Raw genomic sequence first — 21,709 nt, forward strand, 5'->3', positions numbered from 1 at the left:
AAAGATAGTCCCATTTGTCCTGTGAGTGAGGAGGGTAAGAAAGTTGCTGGAATACTGAGCATAGTGACTGCTTCACGTGTCCACTAATGAATGTGCTTCCATCTGCCATCCTGAAAGAGCAGAGAGACCTTTCCTTTGCAATAAAAAAACCTTGTGAAGTGTTGCCTTGTGCATTTGTACTGACTCAGAACTCTGAAGAAGATGGCAATTATTACTGGTTTTAAAGAATAAGGTATTTTATTATGGAAGGTCAACTTCATAATGTATGCAGAAAATGACTGACAATCACTAAAACCACAAAAAGGTTCATGAAAACAAAAGGATGACTATTTACACTAACTTACGACCACAGACAAAGAAATACCTGAAACAGTTGAGGCAGTAAATATTCCTTCCATGTCTTGAGAGATTATTGAACAATAACTTGACATTGTACTGACACATACCAACAGGGGTTCAAGATGTTTAGATAGCCCTGACCAAGCTGTACACTGCAGGAGGCCAGAAAATGTTGGCTATACACTTATGTGAACTATGTCTCTCTGTTGTTTTAACTCATGAAATTGATCTCTTACAGGGAACTTTAGGAAAAATGTCTCAGTATGAAAAAAACCAAAACCCTCTACAAGACAATGCTTTGATATCTAAAGCAGTGATCTTATCCAAAACTATCTCAAACGCTTTCTCTGCTCCACCTCACAATTGCATCTAAACAGAAATCATGGATGAAACCAAGAGTATCACATACTGCTTTTAAATACTTTAAAATCCTAAAATCAGGTTGGTGAATTACTGCATGTATACAAGAGGTATTTGCCAATAAGCATATTTAGACAGTAAAAAATACCTTAACATTTATACCTAATTTACAAATATTCCAACGCAATAGAATTGAAGCTGTTGGCTTTATATAGGAAATGCTAGTTACAGAGGTTGGAAAATGAACAGCAGTATGTAATAAGCCCTTGTTTAAAGGTATTAAATCAAAACCCAGAAAAATTCTTGTTTACATCTGTCCCCTATACTATCTATTTTTTTTCCTCTCTCTGCTTCTGCTTCTACTGTGTCTGCTCCTTTCTCTGTGTTCCACTTTACTGCACTTGTCCCTATAGCCTTCTCTACATTTTCCCCTCTCTCTGCGTGTATCTGTGCTGGGGCTTCTGGTTTCCTTTTTCCTGTGCCGCTCTTCACCAGGGCTTTGACTTGGACTTCTTCTTATGTGCCTTTGCCTGGAACTGCTGTGATTTGAGCATGGGCTTCTCCTGCTCCCTTCATTCATGTTTTGGCTTCTACTATCCTCCTTTCTTTCAGTGTCTCTCGTGCTTGTGCTATGGTATCTGCTTGTGGACTTTCTTTCCCCCTCACAGGAGTTCCATTTGTTGTTCTCTGCAGAACTATCTCGCTTTAACAGCTTGTACTTCTCCCTGTCTTTGTCCTTGTTACCGTGACTACTGGAGAGATCTTCATAAAGTTTTTCCTTCCTCGTTTTTGCCTTTCCTTCTGAATCGCTGCTGCTGCTAGCCTCTGAAAACTTGTCTTTTTTTCTTTTCTTAGAATCCATCTTCTTTTGTGCTGCTTTATCTCTGCTGTCAGTCTCGCTGTCACTGCTGCTTACTGAAGTCTCACTGGAGGATGAGGAAGAAGATCTCATCTTATGTTTCTTGTGTTTACTTTTGCTTTTTTTCTTTTGCTGCTTTTTTTTCTTTCTATCTTTCTTTTTCTTTTTCTTCTCTAGACGATCCAACTTCCTTTGTTTTCAAAATAAAAGAGTGGCACACTCAGACATGTTACTATATACTAGATTACAAAGTAATTGTCTTTCAAAGTTCACTACTTCTGATGACCTACACAGTAAATACATTAATTTTCATAAAAACACATTGAATTATTTTCCTTTTTCAGCAAAGTTTCATTTTAAAACTTCTAACCTGAAATACCCATAGTATGTAATCTACAGCTGCTCCCTCAAAACTGGAATATGATTTTTTAATTCTTTAATTTTCAAAAAGATAAGTAAGAGATGTCATTTTGGGCCTTGTAACTAGGAATAAATACATTCAGTAGTACCTTTTTCCCCCTTGCCAGACTGCTCTGGAGACTTTAGAAAATCATTGCTGCTTCTTTTTGTGCATTTTAAAAAGGTATTTTGAAAATGAAAAAAAATGCAATTAGTATTCACTTTCTATTAATGATGAAAACTGAGACTAAAACATAAGTCTTTGAGTTCTTCAGACAAATAATACAGATATTTCCAGTAACCTCTTTTTTCACAAATAGAAACTTATTTTTTCTATCTGTAAATATACAATATTCCATCATTCAGTACTATTCAACTACTTTAATGTAGTTTTATATTTTGCTTTCTGTACTTATGCTCAGAAAATCAGTGAGTGAATAGTGAAACTGCTTCCAGTGTATTAAAAAAAATCCCTTCAGACTAATAAACCCTAAAGAACTCAAATATTTACTAAACTTCAACTTCTAAAATATAAAGGATTATAAAAATTTCAATGTGTTGGGCCAGCAGAAGTTCAAACAAAAATAAGATTTTGTATTACTCTAACTACATACATATTCCTTATTTAAAAAGAATATAAAGCATGTCAACTATTTTTAGATAATTATTACAAATATGAATACCATAAGTACCTATTCACTACCTGCTTAGCTATTCACCTTTTCCCCCTTCCCGTTCCACTCCCCACACATGTGACATCTTTTATCCTAAAAGCTTATTTTATCTGCGTGCCTCTATGGGATCTACCTTCCAGCAGTTAGTATTTTCAATTTTAAACATTTTGAGATTATTTCAGGATCACGTTGCAAATTAAGAGACAAAAAACCCTAAGTCAGCTGGCACACAACATCAGTTGGATAAAAGCAAAGCACAGGAACATCATTAACTCAGACCCACAGGGAGCAGTAAGCTGCAAGCCCTGACACAAGCACAGGGAGCAGCTGGGCCAACCTTGGCCTTGGGGTACAGGGTCAGGCCTAGTTCAGCCACAAGGAGAAGATAAACTTTGTCAAGTTGTAAACCAGTGAACAAAAGTGTAGGATTTATTATCACAAAAGAAGATACTGTAAACAACAGCATGCTGAATAGTATTTTAAAATAGCAGCACAGCATCTCTAGTGAACCAATTAGTATTTCAGTATCCCAGTTTAAATGGAAATAAGCCCCAGTCAAAGGCATCAAAATTAGATTAAAATGAAACAAGTAGATTAAAAATCATGCGACATAATGCCAATTATGGTCAAGTGTATGTTAAAACTAAGCTGATTTTCTTCCATACTGATGGTGCTAAATGGCACCAGTTACAGTGGCAAACATGGATGTAGTCAGAACTACTGGTGATACATATCCCCTCCACTAGGTACCAGACCTACCTTAGAAGTTTCTGTTTTTGTTTGGTTGATAGTGACTTTAAAAATTCAACTTCCGGATCATCATCTCCTTCACTTGTAACAAACTCCTAGAAAAATGCAGTAAGACATTAGGTTTTTACAGATAAAAATAATATATTCCTTCAGGTTTCTGTTTTAGAAGTGCCTCTATATACCTTATTTTTGGACAGACACAAATATATTTGTATTACTAAGTCAGCCTAAGACACTGGTTAGAACAGAATACCCACTACCAAGTGAAAAACCCTGACATTCTCTCTCAGGGCTGAGTAGGTGTTATAATGTGGGGGCTATACAACAGGAGTTATTACTAACATATAAAAAATCACTGCTAAGGAAAGAAACATTTCTCAAATAGTTAATAAAAACGAGCTGATTTTGAAGCCCACGATTCCCCAGGATAAGTCACTCCATTGTTATCACCCTTGGATGAATAGGTAAGACGCTAGTCCTGCTCAAACTCACAGTAATTTAAGCAAATTACTTTTCTGTCTCGGTTTAGTCATTAGGAAAATGGGTAACACATCTACTTCACTGTTGTGTTATTAGTCTTTAAATGTGCAAAGTCTTCCAGCATTGCAAAATACTGTAATCATATAATCTACATACAGTAACACAATCAGCAAAGCAAAACTACTTTGAAGACCCTGAATTCCTCAAATTATGTCCATCTGGTACACCACAGTTCTCCACAGTGATGTTTTTAGTTTTAGCCATACTCAGAAGACAAAAGAAGAAATAAAGATTAAAAAGCTCTTACAAAGGCACGCCTAACATAAAGCAAACATACTGATATCAATATGATTCATTTAACAGTGCCCATATGCTACATTTTTGGGGCTACATAGCTTTTGCAAAGGTTCATCTATCTGTGGAGACACAATGAACTACTGATTTACTGAAGATTTCAAAATCAGCTTGTAGTCATCCCCTCTTTACTACTGGTTTGACCATCCTGCCATATGAACAAAGGTTACTTCAAGGACTGTGTATTAATCTTTCATTTACACTTTTATTTAAGCACTTCAATTAGCAATACACTTTGAGCAGTCTAAGTAAAGGCAATTGAACCATTTTCACTCCCAGAAAAAAATAACTGGAAAAATAGTGAATCAAGTAAAAAAACCCTTCAGATATAGCATTCCTGGCAGTAATTATTTGTGCATACTGCCTCAAACTTCATCCAAAGGGCAGCACTGTATTACAAGTATGCAGCAGAAGCCCTAACCACCCCTTTATGAAAAATTCAATTTCTAGTCATCCAGAAGAGGGATTTAATTTATTATATGTGGTTTTAAAAGAAGTAATTTATGATTCACCATTCTGTATGAAACAAAGCTGGAAAACTAAGTTTTTTGACATTTTTCTACTAGTATAGCTATTCAGCTTTCCTATGGATATGCATATTTGAAAACATTAAGTAACAATTCACAAGCAATCACATTTAGATTTACAGACATTTTCAGCTTACTGGTAAAAAGGTATTACCTGTGATGGATCATTTGCGGTCAAGTTTCTCCCCAGTACATTTTGTTTCAGTGCAAACCCACTGTTTCTCATCTCCGCTATTAGCTCCGAGGGGTGCATTGATGGCCCTGTTCACAAAAATCACAGTTTGAATGTATCATTTATATCTCTCTACCTTTTTTTGGACTCCACAGTAGGAATTCAGTTGAAGCTTTGTTAAGTAAAATCACAGCTAAATCAACTCAATAATCTTCTGCTGAGCAAATAATCAGATATGATTTTCTAAAACAGCAGTCTGAAGATTCAGAATGGAAAATAATTGCATTTTTCTTTAAGTACAAGGGGATTCTCTTATGTAACTTTGTCATGTCGAAAACAATATATTAGATAAGTCTAGTAATATATTTTTATTATAGTAAAAAAGCACAGGAGATCTAAATAAAGCATATTAAATAAGACTCAGGTACCTCCTCTCCTTTAAAACAATGAGAAAATGTGCTTCTAACATGTCACTAATAACTCATTTTTCATAATTACACAAATTTTTGAACTTCAATGTAAAAATCAACATTAGAAGAATACACATGGAATACAAAAACACATGAAAAAAATCTATGTCCTTACTTATTCTAGGGATTGCCAAATATATATAGCCTCTAGACTGTTATCTCCTCAGAGATTTCTGGGTTTATTAGCTTAAAAACTATGCTATATTTTTCATTAGAGTAGGTGTTGGCACTGGGCACATGATTTGTTTCTTTCCAAAAATCTAACAAGGAGTAAAATATAGGATGTATTATGTATCACTCAGACTTGACTGCATAATTTACAAACCTTGTAACTCACTCTTATGCTTTAATTTAATCCCTGTGATCATCAAAATGTCATGTACTTGTCTGATTAGGTGCTTTTTCTTCACCCTAAATATTCACTCTTTTGTGAGGTCACTTTCAGTAAATTTCTTTCCCAGTTCCTTCACTAACCTTACTGTCAATGAACTGTGTAAGGTGAATCTAAATTAAAAGGAATGTAAATCAAGGCATGGAGCACACATTCACTATTACTTCAGTAAACTACTGTAAATGGTAACATTAATTAGCCTTATTAAATGTACTGATCCTGCTCTGTGGCTTAAGACTTAGTTGTGAAGAGTGACAAAACTCATAGATTTTAAACAAAGACATGTATGGAAAAATAAAGTGAGATTTTTGCTATAGAAAATATATGAAAAGTAATATAACACTTTCTCAAAAGAAGTAAACTTTTTCTTAATTTTCCTGTATAATATATTGCATTGCAGAAATAAACAGGTCTACATGTAAAGCAGGAAGAAATAAAACAAAACTTTGGAAATGGTTTAAGGAACCCCTGCATTAATGACTTCCTTTTCACAAGTTCCTTATTTTTCCAAGCAAAAGAATTTTCAAATGAGATACCTTTTCTTAAGTAGGGGGTTATTTACCATTCCCCCTGTACTCTACCAGAAGTGGTTTTCCTTTTTATGTGTTATAGTGTAATTGTGAACTCACAATTAATGAATGTGTATAGGCCCTAGTGTCGACATTTTGGCATATCTCAAATTCCACACCTTGGTGTGCTTGCTGAAGTCTGCTCTGGCTGGAACAGAAACTAACATTAGACAGACACCTACTGACAGAATTTGGTACCAGAACAGGCCTTGATTTGAAAAGTCCGTATAAAACAGCCATACAATTCTGTCAAAAACCCTGTATAAGGAAGCCAAATGAAAACAAAGCATTGAGTCATGAAATATTTCTCCACACGAAAAAAATCAAAATGCTTGACCAATTCAAACCTAGAATACTTCTATTATTCAAAGGCAGTTCCTCCCTATTATTCGAAGAGCCACTGCAGAAGTAACTTAACTTCTTAGGTATTCCTCTTCAGTGTTTCAGCACTGTACACATTTTGGTGTACATTGAATATTTTGGTGTGTATCCAATACCTAATTGTTCTCATTAGTGTGTTTAAATGCAACTTGTCCAAATCTACACAGCAGACTTGCTAAAGAAACAAGACAGACGCCGTAACTTTGTGGGTGCCTATGAGGACTATGGTCAGAATTGAGACCAAAGAAACATGAAGGCACACTGGCCTTCAAAAGTGCAATTCAAAATTATTTTCCAGAAACAAACCATTTTGGTACTTTTTGTGCATAACACTGGCAAGAGGCAAGCAAAATAATTTATTCTTTTTTAAGAGAAAGCTTGTAATGAATGCCCAACACTACTGATTTTTGTGCATCTGTTTCCTCGTATATTAATGATGTCAATGAGAAATTCATTGCTCCACCTACAGTATTTTAGTTGCAACACAGTATTACCATGAGAAGGACAGTTACCAAACTGCTGTTATTCCTATTTTGTGGATGTATACAAGCTGCATCAAATGCACCCACAGAAACTTGAGACAAAAGCTGTTTATGAAATAAATTATTCCTGTTTTGGTCCCCCTACAATTGTGAGTGAAACAGTAATTTAGGGGTTCAGCCTAGGTTGTGAGGAGATGCAAGAATCTCCAAGAAGCTTTATTAAGTATGCTATTTTTACTATAATTAAAGATTTTAGTATACACTAGGAAATGAGATTCAGAAAATAAACCAACCCCATAACCAGAAGTAGAGTCAAAACACAATCCTATTTGACAACTCTTGTGTATGGAGACCCCAGCCAGACCCCATGACATGGGCAGTTGTCCAGAGTAGTTGATTATGGAAAACGCTTCCTTGCAGTATGGCATCTTTGCGGTTTAGAAAACATTAACATTTTTGAGAGGATGAAACAGATGAAGCTGCTCACACTTTTTTTTTGAATAATGATGCCACTGAGCTTCTCAGAAGATCTGCTGCCCAATGACAGCAAGACATCTGTAGAGACACAGTAGGGAGAAAACAATCCTGATATGGGAAGTCTAACGAGACTGTTTTCTACCTGGTTACAAGTCCAGGCTGGTAAGTTCAATTAAGTCATCATATTTGACAATAGCTGCACAGCTTATCTGCAAACCTTTATTACTACCCACTTTCTGCAACAGAACAAGAATCAAGAAAATGTTTATTCTGATAATTAAATTCCTTTGCTTGGAATCAAAGGAATCAAATGCTTGGTGACTTTATTCTTCCATCCATACCCCAACAGACTGCTTTTGATTTATATTAAAATGATGTTGATAAGTATATCTGATTTTCTTTGAAATACCAGTGATAGGTTGAGGTCTCTCAGGATTCCAGGGCGCAGCTATTTTATGTGATAGCATTGAGGTGTGTAGCATGCTTCCTTTTGAGATGCTTTTTCACAGAATTCTAAAAGATGCCTATATCAGTGAGTAAACGATCACATTCTCATTTCCACATTATAAAATGTAATAGGAGATTCCTCCTGGCTAATGTAAATGGAAGAGACAAAGCCTGTAAGAGAAACCCTAAAAACTGAACCTCACTTAACAAAGATTTGAAAAATGCAACTTTTCAGAAGTGTCCTTGGCTTCCCTATTAAATAGTTAAAGCTTAAACCTTGATACCAGCAGGTTGCCTAGTAACCCAAAGTGGTAAATCTTTTCAGCCTACCTTTGGCTTATGACCACAGTTGTGTCTTCACCCTCCAAGACTGTCAGAGAAAGCAGTACTTGGTATACCTGGCAGCCCTATGCTCCAGCTGAGTCATTAACAGTAAAACAGATGGTAAGACTGAGCTGAGAGGCTCTCAGGTGGCTAAAATCTTTGGCTATGATGATAGCTTATTATTCTTGAACAGCACCCATCAGCTTGCAAAGACTCATTCCTATATCAGGCACAAAAATCTTTTATGTGCTATGAAAATCAAACTCCTCACACAGGCTCATAGATTCCTTACAGACTTGTAAGACAGCCTGTGAAGAAGCTACCTCTTCACAGGTGAAAACATCTAGATATACTATGAGCTGACAGAACTTTAGATACAGGAATCCTATAAAAATAGCTGACTGCTAAACTTCTGACAACTTAGTCTCTCACCATTCTTTCATCAGCAAACTAAAAATAAGTTCAAAGTTAAAATGTTTGATAATCTGTTTCTTATACTTCCTGAAGTAAGTCAAATACAGTACCTTGCTATTTTTGAATATGACTGTTAAGGTTATTTTCTGAAATTTGCATTTTGACAGGAAAAAAAAAAAAAAAGAAAATACAAAAAAAGATCTTTAAAACTTTCCCAGACGCCACTTGGCTAAAACTAAACCATTTATCTGCTTTAGAACTAATTCATAGTCTTGGAAAAACTTTTTGTCACATAGTGTAATTAACTGCTTGTGAATATGACATTTATTTTTATGCATTAAGACAACTGACAACTTGTATTTTCTGTAGTTACAGGTACTTAACATTATACTAAGGGCTTGCACAAAAACATCTCCATCCTTAAATAGTTAGTTTTTAAAGGAGTTTTTTGGCTATAGTAATTTTCAAGAAACTGTGTTGTTATGCAAAAAGGTTACAGTTTCTTCCTGCTTCTTACTTTCCACAGAAATTTTTGCTGCACTAATTCTCTCTGTTATCTTCTGTTCAAGATTCTATTTAAGGATACAATTCAGCTAGCTCACTTGACTCAAAATCTGGGGTACCAATCTAGAAACTCAAAACATGCAATGAAGTGTGAAAATTTGAGTCTTCATAAAGCACTACCCAAGTACAACCATAGTTTGACAGATTTTGGTGCATCTTTATAATACTTGTAAAATTAAATAAACAGAAGAGATATATTTTTTTTTCTCAGGCATATATGAGCATCAATTACACCGGATTGCAGAAGAATATCATATTAGGATTTCTATAACATATTGTAAATTTGTTTTTTTAGAACAAGGAGCACTCCAATTTCTCATCACACGACTGACATGAATTAAAATAATCAGTTCTGCTTCTATTAAGCCGTCAGGAGGGGAATATAATTCTGGATTTCAATTACTTAAGTGCCTGCCTTACAGCAAGCTCTCCCACCCTGCATTACTGCCCCACACCTGTCCCAGAAACCAGAGAAACCTATAGCTGCAATAAATGTTCTGTTCTGTCTGTACTTCTCTTGATGCTACAAATGCAGAGTACATGTAACATTCTTGTTTTCAGAATGTTTCCTCTAGGAGGCATAGGCACCTTTAGGAGAGTAATGCCAGCTGTAAAATACCATCTAGCAGGCCTCCATTACAACCTCTAAAGCACATTTTTCTAATTATTCAATATGAGGGAACAGTATGCTAAGATACTTTGCCTCAACAACCGTGATTAAATACCACTTTTTCTGCAATAGCTTCAGTGGCAGTGGGGACAGACCATCAAGTTATGTTTGCCAGTATCACCAAAAATAGCATCTTTACTTCCACCTAACCATGTTGTTGCACAGTCTTGACAGTATTTGCCTAATTTACTGATAAAATACTGTCACCAGTGCAGAAAAGCAAACTGAATTATTCTTTACAATCAATCAAGTTTAAAATGGATCTTTATTGTGGAATATAAATGGAAAGTAAAGACATAAGAAACAATAATACTGTAAACATTACTGCCATCTTTGGCAGGGGAAATGACAGCAAGCAGTTGTACTTACATTGTGGCTGCAGTTACAGAACTATATGATATTTAAGGTTGTATGTATGTTTTGGTTTTTATTCTATGCATTGTTAGACAATTAAATAGAGTACATTATTAAATAGAGTACACTATATAAAACTTACTGGAAAATTTTCCAGTAGAAAATACTGGAAAAAATAGATACTTCATGGTGTCATTTTAATTGCAACTATTTACCTTTATTTCAACTACTGCTCATTTTGCATATCATCAAAACAGAGTATTTTGAATATGGCTTTTAGAACAGGCTTTTCTCTCTTTCTGAAAATGTGTTCTGGCATGGGATATCTTTTAGTTTACAAATGTGATAATTTTAATCTAAAAACATCACCATCATCACACCATCACACTTCTCCTGACTTGGTAAGAGAGGTAATTTACATGAAAATGTAAACATAGCAAACTTTTGTATCTGCTATCAATTTGCCAGATATGTCACAGTCAGTAAACTCCATGCTACTATGCTTAAAACTTAATTTATGAATCAAGGATAAGATACTCTCAAGGTTTCTCTTTTATTGCTATGCATTTTTTGATAGCAAAGTAGGCCTAAAGCATGTTGTCACCATCCTTTCTCATAGGCAGCTTGGACCATGTGAGGCCATAACTCCTCCAAACTGAAATTTATTTGGTTTTCTACACAACAGTGGTACTAAAGCCATGCTTTGCTGTGGAAAAGTAGATAAATAAATACCTGCAGAGTACAAAAACACCTGTTTTGAATTAACTAGGCTTCAGAAAACATTCTGATGGTAGGTTTCAGTCTAGCACACAACCATATCAATATACTCTGAATGCAGAATGTTACCTTTTTTTGGGTGGTAATAAAGATGTATGATCCAATGCTTTTTAGGTTTTGCTTTAAAAGAGAAAGTACCTCTAAAATTAGAATAGACAGTTGTGTCAATACATCCATATACTTTCTTGTTCTGTCCACCAGGTTTTCTGTGGCTTTTGTTAATATGGAAATTGAGCAAAAATAGAAAAAAAATCACAGACCAAGCTTAATCACACTCCATAGTCTGTGAACTTTTACTGGGGTTGTGATAGAGATGAGAGTAGGCACTTATTTTATCTACAGGACAAAGAACTATTATTAAAATTATGTGATCATGACACACAGTAAATTCATGCTGCCTCCACTAATTCAGAATCAATCATCTTTTACTGGTAATTTTTTCATCTATTTCAGAGATGAGTGCATTCAGACCATATTTACACTTAAAAGCAACTGCTGCAGTTAGCATTGAGAGAAATCAATGACTAAAACCTCTGGCTTTTAATTAGCTCTCCTTCAGTGGTCCTACAGTTTAACTGTATTTAACACTTTAGCACAGAATTTCGGTGTCATTTGCCATGCTTTTGTGATATGGTAGTTCAGAGAAACCCGAGTTTCCTTTTTACTTTTTTGGAGTACTAAAAACTATTTAACATCATCAAACTGCTATTGGAATCTATATTTATCACTTAAATGCTAAGCACAAGATTTCTAATAGAATCTGTATTTTATGCATTCAGAACAAATACCAAGGATTCTGAAACATAAATGGAGGATTATTCTAAAATGTGACAGTTCTTAAACTATGTGAAGATTTAGTTAAGGTTCCTACTGTTTACAATCAAAGGTCTCAGCTGCAGACCATAAAGGAAGGTTTCACACACTGTATGTTTCTACAGATGACCATTTATACAAATATTCACAGTTAACATATTCAAATACCTTTTCTTGGTTATTACAAATTCAAAAGAATATTTAAAAAAAATCCTGCATTCCTAATACAATGCAGACTTTTCTCTGCTGGGAAAAAAGGTGCTGTAATTGTCACTGGGAAACTGCAGTGAGATGCAGACATAATGTAACATAAACATAGATTTCATTTTTTGCTGTCTCCATGTGACTGGTAATTTCAATGATTACTCTGGAAATGTATTTCACCTAAAAGCTTAATATCAGTGGAACACACTAAGTCTTAGGTAGATGGAAACAAGACCCACAGTTAGCTTAGGGGCACTCAGGAGATGAAAAGAGAGGGTGCAAACCCCAGAACTGGGTAATGAGCCTTTAGAAGGCTGCACCTGCACAGCTATACCTAGAGTGGCTTTATCTTGTTAGACCATAAGGCATTAGATACACAGACACATTGCTCCATTAGACTTTCACCTTTATTTGCCTGAATTTTCCACAACATGCTAAGCACTTTACAGTACTTTTTCCTTAGTAATTTCAAGGCATAGATCTTATATAGAGCCAGTAAGAAATGCAAAGTAGTCCACAGCAGAGGAGGATGCCCAGCACTCTCCAGGTTTAGCTTTCATAGGCCAAGAGTGCAAGAACACCTTTTAACTTTACCATCCCACTTCTAATTATGCTGTTCATACAATTTGAGACACTAGCCTCACTTCCTAAGATAGTATACCTTTCTTCATAAGAAGGAACATATCCATAGTGGGTTCTTTGTTCTAAAAACCATATAATAAAAGTTGTAAGCATTCAAACTTTCATAGCTTTTTAGTAATCCCTCCCCCCATCTGCTCAAACCATCATTGAACAGGATAGGTTGCAGGAAAGAAGGGAAAGGAAAAAAAATATTCAGTTTGTCCTAACTTCACCTGACTAAGAAAGACACAGGCAATTCTGAAGTGAAATAACAGTATGATTTCAAAACACTTTGTACAGGACACCTAATGATCTCTGTTCCAATCAAGTTAATGACTTTTCAGGAGTCACAAAAAAACCTCACAAACCCCAACATATGCTCCTGGTTAATGATAAGAAAGGATTGTAAAAACAGGCAAACTTTGAGATGCCAGTGAGCTGGTTTTTTTTGCTGGTATGCATACCATATTTTCTACATGCATATATACACAGTGGCACGTAAAGTCAGAAGCATAACCGATACTTTCATCTTGTGTGAACTTTGAAAGTTAGGATTTTATCAGTAAAACACTCTGTAAATCAGTTTAGTCCAAAGAAGCATTTTGATTGCCTAATTTACCTTTGTAAAGGAGAAGCAAATCTTCTAAGTTGGTCTCTGTAAGCCTCACAGCTGGAACATTCTAACACTACTTTTCAGTTTTCAGTGATCAAAGTAAGTTACTTTATATCTAAAACTAAGAATTTCATAATAGAAATAATGCAACACCAGGGGGTGCAGTTATCATGCAATAATTACACTCCTGGGAGATTACAGACAAGGCTGTACCCCAGGGGTGTGATTATCCCATGATAACCACATCCACTGAAATTGCCTTATTGAAAAAATAATCTCTAGTCACTGGTGAGATATTATTCAATAGGTGCTTTTTAATGGTAAGATTATTATTTTTTCATATGAATTACCAGCTAGATTAGTAAAATAGCCCCAGAAGGAAAAATAACCAATGCCCAAGTTAAGGTACTGATTGTAACTATTTTTGTTTGCTGAAGCACTGCAATGGATGTCAGATCTTGAAAGACAGCAGAACACAGTTCTGTGCCACAGACATCCTCTGCCCTGAAGCAGTTTCACTGGAGGAAACTGAAGGCTGTGACTGGTCCTTCACACGAAATATTCAACACTAAATCTGACACAGCAATTGCCAACCAGTTTTATGTGTCAAGAGGAACATTACAATGTAGTCTTCACATCAGATTAAAAGACAGCTATTCTTCTGCTGAAATGACAGAATCACAGCTTATAAGATTCATGGGAAAGAAAAAGCCTATATTGGACAAGATGTGACAAGGAAAAAAAATCTGTTAATAATTCTTCTTTTTCCTTATGAAGAAACAGAGCAGGGACTTTAGATAAGTCAACTAAATCAGACATGAGTTTAACTTTAATTTATTTGCAGTCAAACATTTCCTCTGACGCTGAAAAAAAGAATGACTCCAAACAAGACATTTTGTTTCACTCTTTCTGAAGCAGGAATAAATTAGAACAAAACAAAAACTGAACTTGTATCAAAGCCTGCTACAAATCTTTGACAGAGAAGCCAGACCATTTTTTAAAACCTATTTCTGCAGAAATTAGTGGTGCCAGTGTGCTTAGCACACCAGATTCAGAACCATGAAGCCAAATGTTCCTATGCCCTGACTGGGCAGAGATTCATCACCAGCCAGGATGCTCAGCAGCCATGGACCAGAGCCTTCCAGCACTGTGCTGATGCATGGTGTGCTCCAGCAAGGGAGAGTATTTGCAAAGTTTGAAGAATTCTAACCTAAATTTAGCTAGGCTAACTACCACGCACTGCCAAAAAAACATTATTCTGTTTCAATTTGCATGAAAAGGATGTAAGACTGACTTCTATTAGGATGAAAAGATTATAAATCAGAAGAAATAAAGCACTACCAAGTAAGTAACTTCAAAGTAATAGAACTCTTTTCAAAGAATATTTTAAAAAATCAAAATATTTGCTCTTAAAAAAAAAAAAACTTTTAGTTATTTGGAACTTAAATTTGGTCCTTCTAATACAATTCATTTCATAAACTAACTGGAATTGTTGTACATTGACTACTGTACTAAAATTTTACTCTGGTTTCACCTTTCTTCCTCATTATCTGTATTTGTTATCTGTACCCTTTCATTTATGATACAATATTTATATTTCAATTTCCTGAAACACCAGCTAGAAAGAAGTTTTCGACTGCTTTCTAAATATGGTAATACTTCCTAAGCTTTGAAAGTACTATATGCTCTAATAATTTAGCCAAACATTTTCAACTTTCTGAGAGCTCACTGCAAATGTTTTTACACACTCATTTACTAAAAAGCCCAGACAAATAAATTCAGTATATATTCCAGACCTGCTGCATACTACCAGTAAGCACTGCCTATCCTTGAAATACCTATTCACTGCTCTGTTCAGAGACGTGTTTTAACCTGTACGTTTTAGAAATGGACAAAATGCTTCAGAAATATTGAACAAACTCTACCAGACCTTAGAAGCCAAATAGTTTTGTACCATTTTTTTCCTGTTGCTAACAGCCACAGTAAACAAATACTGTGGACTATTTCCATGTTTTTTACCAGCTTTCTAAGCATGAGGAGACACTTGTGACACGTAGAGGAGGGGGTGCTTGTGAAGCAATTCATGTGCAATTCAACTTGTTTCAAGTGCAAGGGATTTTTTTAAATCATCATCTAATCATCAGTTCACAAAACAGAATGGTTTCATAAAAGGATAATCTCATAAAAAGTCTCTGTCCCTTCCAAAGTAGTATTTTCTGGAGTTATAGCCAGTCTAAAGAACAGTGTGGCAACAGACATTTTCGCAGTACTACAAAGCAATGAAAAATATCAGGAATTTAGTCTAAAAAGCAGCTGAGGAGTGTATGCAATTACTGATAAAGAGAAGCAGGAAGAAACAGAGCTTGGGGAAGTGTACAGCACAGAGCAACAGAAGAAAGTTCTTGGGAGTTGGAAACAGATGCAGCAGAGCTAACTGTGGATCTGCAGCACTGTACCAACTGGGCTGAACTCTCAGCAATGCAAAGTAATTGCTCCCATCTCAGCCAACACAGGACTGCTGTCAGGGTTTCAACAACAACAAAACCCCGCATATACTTTATTTTTAAAATACGTGGCATACCCTTTAACATACCATGTGGATGAATTATGAGTCTTAAGTGAAGCAGTGAATTCAAGAATTTGTGTTGTCACTTAACTGTACTGCTTCATTTACACACATTTCCAGAAGTCATCAAAGGAATGTAACTTGTTATTAAATCAGATGAAGTTATAGAAAAGTTGATGAAAGGTTTGTATTCCTGAGGCTAGAAAAAGCAGACAACCTTTTATTTGATGTTGTAATTAATATTACCACTTTCTCTAACCTTGTATTTGCTATTAATCAAGAACTTTAAGCTTTACCTACAGTGTTCTTACATAGTTTCCCTGCAAGAAAGAGAAAGCAGCAGTATCATTACAGCTGACTATTCAAATTCAAGAACAGCGTCTTACAAATTATATATACAAATCCTGATCAGTCGCCCACCCCTACTCCCTGAAAATCCTTCCTCAGCCTACAAGAGTCTAAGCTCAGCATAGCACACTGTCTTCTAAGTTCCAGAGCTGAAAATGAGAGAGCACTGGCACAGTCTGAGAACATCTAAGTACTTCTACACCATTTTCCTTCATGTAAAATTCATCATATATGCTAAATGCTCTCTTTATGCTTAGAAAGACAGTTTGAAAAGCCATCTGGGGGACATCTCTTCAAGTGGGAAACACCCACAGCAGTCAAACGTTGCCCACACCGATATAGAGAGTTCAGTAAGGTTTGAAACAAGCAGTTATTCTTCTACTGACACTGCAGAGTGTCTGTATTACACTGTAACAAATAATAAGGAATGCACATTCAGGTTTGTGCAAGCACATAAAAATACTCTGCTCTCTCAACTAAACACCCCTAAAATTGACCCACATCATTTGAACTGAGGTGTGGACAGTGAGTTCTGTAGCATAAAAGCATCTCTGACCTGCAAGAGCTGCACCATATTCTAAGCACAATTTTTTTCTACTGTAAGACTCATGCAAGAAAGTGATTTAACCTTATAACCAACTGGACAGAAAGGCTGAGCAAGTCAACTACAGGATGAGTAATACAATGGCATAATCATCAGACAATGCCTAAAAAGACAGGAGAGTAAGGAGGCACCACTTCCTTCAACTCAAATCTTCCAGGCCTAATTCCAAAGAAACTAAGTATCTTTGTGACCTAAATCTGAAAAACAAGCTTATTAGTAGCCTATATATGTAACAAAACTAGGAGCTGCTACATAAAATTGATAATCTGGAATGAAGACAGAAGAAAAGCAGAAACCACGGAGTGTGTGCAACTCGATGTAATGATATCCCTGCAAAACCCAAGACACAACACGTGACTTTAAAGCACAGTACAGCAAGGCTGAAGACTCATCCACACTACCTGATGTTTCTTTAACATGCCCCAATTTTAAGAAACTTAAAAGCAACTTGGGTAAACTTGCAGAAAAAAAAGTACTGTAGACAAAAATTTATTCAATTTGAATGTTCATATCTACTTCTTCAAACATAATCTAGCACTAACTGTGCTGTGTAACAGGAGAGTTAATAGAAGAAAAAAAAATTGTAGCTCGAGAAGCCAAAAGAAGTCAAATGAAGGGAAACCAGAAATTTGGAAACCTAGGTTTCAATTGCTTGTCCAGTTACATAAATACATATTTTAAAAAAGTCCACAAACCTCTCCTTTTTACCAAGTGCTTAACAAAGATACAATGATATATTCCATCTTAGCCAAGCAGTTTGCTTAAATCTGAACTGTGACAGTCTTTGACAATCCATTCATTTTTTTGGTGACACAAATTTTGTCATTCTGATCTAAAGTCTCATTGCAGCTTCTCAGTTTTAGGTACAGATAGGATCAAAGCAATACAGACTCTTTTTAAAATGAGTTAATAATTAGAAAATTAGGTCCCTGCAATATGAAATAATTAATTAAAACTTGTGGATCCTACATTTGGAATTCACTGTTTTCCAGATTTCATCAACTCTCTGAAATATGATAAACTTAAACCTTCTAAAATGAAACATGATAAGCTCCCCCGACATGTCTAACCAGAACTTTAAAAACCATTCACTGCCTACCTGAACCATCACTGGAGACTGAACTTGCATTGATTCCAGAAAGACCAAATAAGGGGCACTCTCGATCAGTGTTTATGTGACCCCACTTGTGGCATTTAATGCATCTCACGTTGCGCACCTAAAGGCAACAAAGCCAATTGATACAATTTAGTCACAAATACAGCTGAGTGTTTACAGGAATGTCTGTGTTATTAGGCATAAGAGAAGCCTTTAAACCCACTGAAAAAGAGATGATAAAATTCAGAGAGTCCATGTGAAAGTTCTGCAGTCAGACAACATTTGAAATGCACCCCAGACATCACAGAGTGAAATTCAGTAACTTGCCTGGATACCAAAGGGCTGATCTCTGATATTCATATCATCCTTAGCATATCTGTACACAAACACAAGAGAAAACAAATCCTCCATTCACTACTATTTTCTAAAAGACATCATATACAAAACCTTTTACATATACAAAACTTTTACCCATTTCAGAGGTATAATTTCTGTAAGTGTTGTTTTACTGCATTTTCAAATATGGATGCAAAAATCAAATGAAAATAAAGCTGAGCAAGGAAATAGTTTCAGGTTAACAAGGTTTGCTAATTAAGTGTCAGGACGTGATAAGATCACACAAGTGACCTGCTCAAAAATAAAACAGGGGAAAAAAGGGACAAAAAGAGAAGTATAAGAAAAAAAATCCAGATATCTTACTTTTCTCGAGGAGCAACTTTTTGCCATTCAAATTTGTATTCAGTCTCTCCTTCTTGCTATAAAACAGAAAACATGGTAAGTTTGAAGTTTTTCAGAATACATTTTAAGCAAGCAAGAAGAAAACATAAAGAAATAATGGAATTAAATACCTCTTTTGTTTCCTCTTTGAATTTTCAGAAAGCATGCAAAGAAAACAAATTATGCATTAATTATATATGTAAAATCCAGATGGTGTTCCCCCCCTAAGCTAAAGAAAAAACATTTTATGGTTTATACTAATCAATAGTGCAAATACTCAGGAGTAGCTTTATATAAATAGAGTGCACTTACAAATAACCAGCTTCTAGTATATAGCTTTAAATCCTGTAAATCCAGAATCACCTTCTAAAACTATGCTGATTTGTTATACAAATAAAAACTTCACTTTTTGCAAAAGTAGCAACAATACTTACTTTAAAGATACTTTTTAAAACGTTTAGCAATAATTTCTACTTTGAAATTGCATTTCCTCTAAGCTTAAGAGATTACTATTGGAGTTTCTAAAATTAAGTAATTACAAAACTTGGTATACAAGAATGAGTCCATCCAAGCATTTCCAAGTGATTTCATGCAAATGAGAAAGAGGCATTTTAAAGGGAACACATTTTCTCTCAGAGGAACTGTATTTTCTCAGTTCTTTATTTACGTTCAGATCTTGCTAAAATTAAATTATTGATATGAGTGTCCACCAGGCATTTAGAAACTTCCATTTATGACACTACTAGACAGTTATAGACTCACAGATCAGGCAGCACTTTTGGCTACTAAATTTCAGCATTTATTATTTTTATAACTTCTGATAATTAATTTCTTGCTCTGGTATTTATTATGTTTGACAAGCATCAAGCTGAATTACAGGGGTAACTTCAAAACAAAAGCAACCTGCTAGTTTTGAAAAGGAGAGTCAGCCAAAATACAGGTTTGTGTTGTCTGAGTTGTTGCCTTGGTAAGGTCTAGTCCTCCTCATCCAATGGCTTTATAATTGGCTAAAGGAGCGTTCTTGGTCAAGGACAGAATATATGCCATTTCCTGGAAAGATATTTATCTGGTCTTCACATTGAACTGTGGTTTAAAAAAACCCCAACCATTCTTTTTGAAAGAAATTAAAGCTTTGTGAGACCAAAATTATTACATACTACATATATATATATATATATATATATATATATATGCATGCATATTCTCACAGAAATAATTCAAAAATGACACCTCCTATCATTATCTCACCATGAATGTGTTATTTTAAAATAAAATACATTGTGCTTATTTCTTCAGAAGGTTTTTAGCTTTGCAGTACTATCTGCCCACAATCAGGATATTGCAATACCTTTCTTTGCTCCAGGTGGGGCCTCATACATGAAATTAAGACCATTCTTCACACGCTCATCACCCATAAGCAACCTAAATAAAAAGAGCAGTTTGGGGTGTTACACACAAAACAGTCACACTGGTAACACTCACCAAAAAAAAAAAAAACCACACCAAAACACTCAGTATGAAACTTTGGTGAAAACTAGCATTTTTTCATTTGTTAATGTGAGTAACAAAATCAGAGTATCAAAAACCCTGAGATACCAGTCAATGCTTTTGCATGATCCACAGTGCACAAAAATCACACATTTTAAGCCTCAGCTGAAGAGTAGTATGTCCAGAGTTATGAAAATCAGATTTTGTGTGTTAGAAATGTATTATTATACAAGGTTACTGACCGTTCTGTGAAACAGCATATTTTGAAATTAATCAGAAGACAGGCACAAACCACTAAAGAAATTCTTACGACTTCTGCTTAATCAGACATCACTTAATGAATCACTGCCCCTTCCCACTACTACAGTCAATGGAGACAGTATTTCAAATTGCTCACAGCAATATGACCTTCACTACCATGAAAACAAGACAGGAGGAAGTGAGCAATCTTAAGCCAATTCTCACCTATTATCATAGGATTCCTGTTCTTTCAGATACTGTTGCATTAATTCTTCTTGTTTCTTCTTATCGTATGAGATTTTCTGTTCTGCCATCCATACCTGGTTAAAATAATTAAGCTTCTACTTAAATACAAAAACTATTACAAAATATATTAGTGTATAAATAACTAGTTTGCTCAATTGAAAATGCTTAATGAGGGATGATCACCATTCTAATTGTATAAAAGACATTATTTTCATTCAGTAGTTTAACACATGAACTTCCCACAGCAGTAATTTTGAGTGCTGAAAAGACAGGAGAAAATTTGGTAGCTCAAAAAGAAAACCAGGCTCAGAAAATACCCTGTGGGTGCCACTGTCTTCCCTGCAGAGAGCCTTGCTCGGAGCAGTCTGGACAGACGGCAAGCCCCAGGTCCCCTGGGGGGTTCCTGGCACGGGGCACAGTTCTGGAGAGGGCACTTGCAAGCAGCTCGAGGCGGGAATGAAACACCGGGAAAGCAAAGGCACATCGTGACAGGTGGGGTTTTCCCGGACGGGGTACAGCGCCTATTTGTTCTGGGAATCAGGTGTTGAAAAGCCTGAGCCAAGAAAACGTGATACTCATATACCCCTGGGGACAAGAAAACCCGAAGCTCCAAGTATTTCTTAACTGTTTCCCGGCCCCTCGTTCCTCTTTGCCCAGCCCAGTGCCCCCATGCCGGTGAGGAGCGCTGCTCGGGCCGACGCGGTACCGGGGCCCGCCCGCGGGCCAGCCGGGCCGCCCTCACCTTTTTGATGTTGGACTTGGAGGCGGGGTGGAAATCCTTCTTGCACATGAAGTTGGCGAATGACTTGCCCATGGCGGCGGCGGAGCGGGAGCCGCCGGCCCCGCACGGACAGGGACCGGCACAGGGACCGGCACAGGCTCAGCGGCGCTCCGGGCCGGCCCCGGCCGGGCCTTCCGG

The 21,709-nt window shown here is 36.0% G+C and overlaps 1 protein-coding gene across 2 annotated transcripts; it reads right to left on the reverse strand.

The window, feature by feature from the left end:
* Positions 1–208: 208 nt before the first annotated feature.
* On the reverse strand, positions 209–21,704 carry CIRSR (corepressor of RBPJ and splicing regulator). 2 transcript variants are annotated; one of them, XM_077785056.2, is made up of 10 exons: positions 21,533–21,704; positions 20,770–20,864; positions 20,165–20,238; positions 18,948–18,961; positions 18,799–18,854; positions 18,427–18,475; positions 18,103–18,220; positions 4,897–5,003; positions 3,391–3,476; positions 209–1,748 (listed from the first exon to the last, which is right to left on the reverse strand). In XM_077785056.2, exons 1-10 carry the CDS (start codon positions 21,602–21,604, stop codon positions 1,025–1,027), a joined length of 1,395 nt encoding a protein of 464 aa, XP_077641182.1. In that variant the 5' UTR covers positions 21,605–21,704; the 3' UTR covers positions 209–1,024. The 2 variants fall into 2 exon arrangements, with proteins under 2 accessions (XP_077641182.1, XP_085441236.1); XM_085585110.1 differs by lacking the exon at positions 18,948–18,961.
* Between the last annotated feature and the right edge of the window lie 5 nt (positions 21,705–21,709).

Source organism: Lonchura striata, chromosome 7, assembly GCF_050655825.1.
Source record: "Lonchura striata isolate lonStrDom1 chromosome 7, ASM5065582v1, whole genome shotgun sequence".
Lineage (NCBI taxonomy): Eukaryota > Metazoa > Chordata > Aves > Passeriformes > Estrildidae > Lonchura > Lonchura striata.

Bases quoted from the DNA above. Each gene is read 5' to 3' on its own strand.
- CIRSR (XM_077785056.2), bottom strand. From the start codon at position 21,604: ATGGGCAAGTCATTCGCCAACTTCATGTGCAAGAAGGATTTCCACCCC. The intron at 18,221-18,426 runs GCAAGTTACTGA...TGTTGCCTTTAG, and splicing joins ATCAGCCCTTTGGTATCCAG to GTGCGCAACGTGAGATGCAT. The intron at 5,004-18,102 runs GTAGGCAGTGAA...TTTTGTGAACAG, and splicing joins AGTCTCCAGTGATGGTTCAG to GGCCATCAATGCACCCCTCG.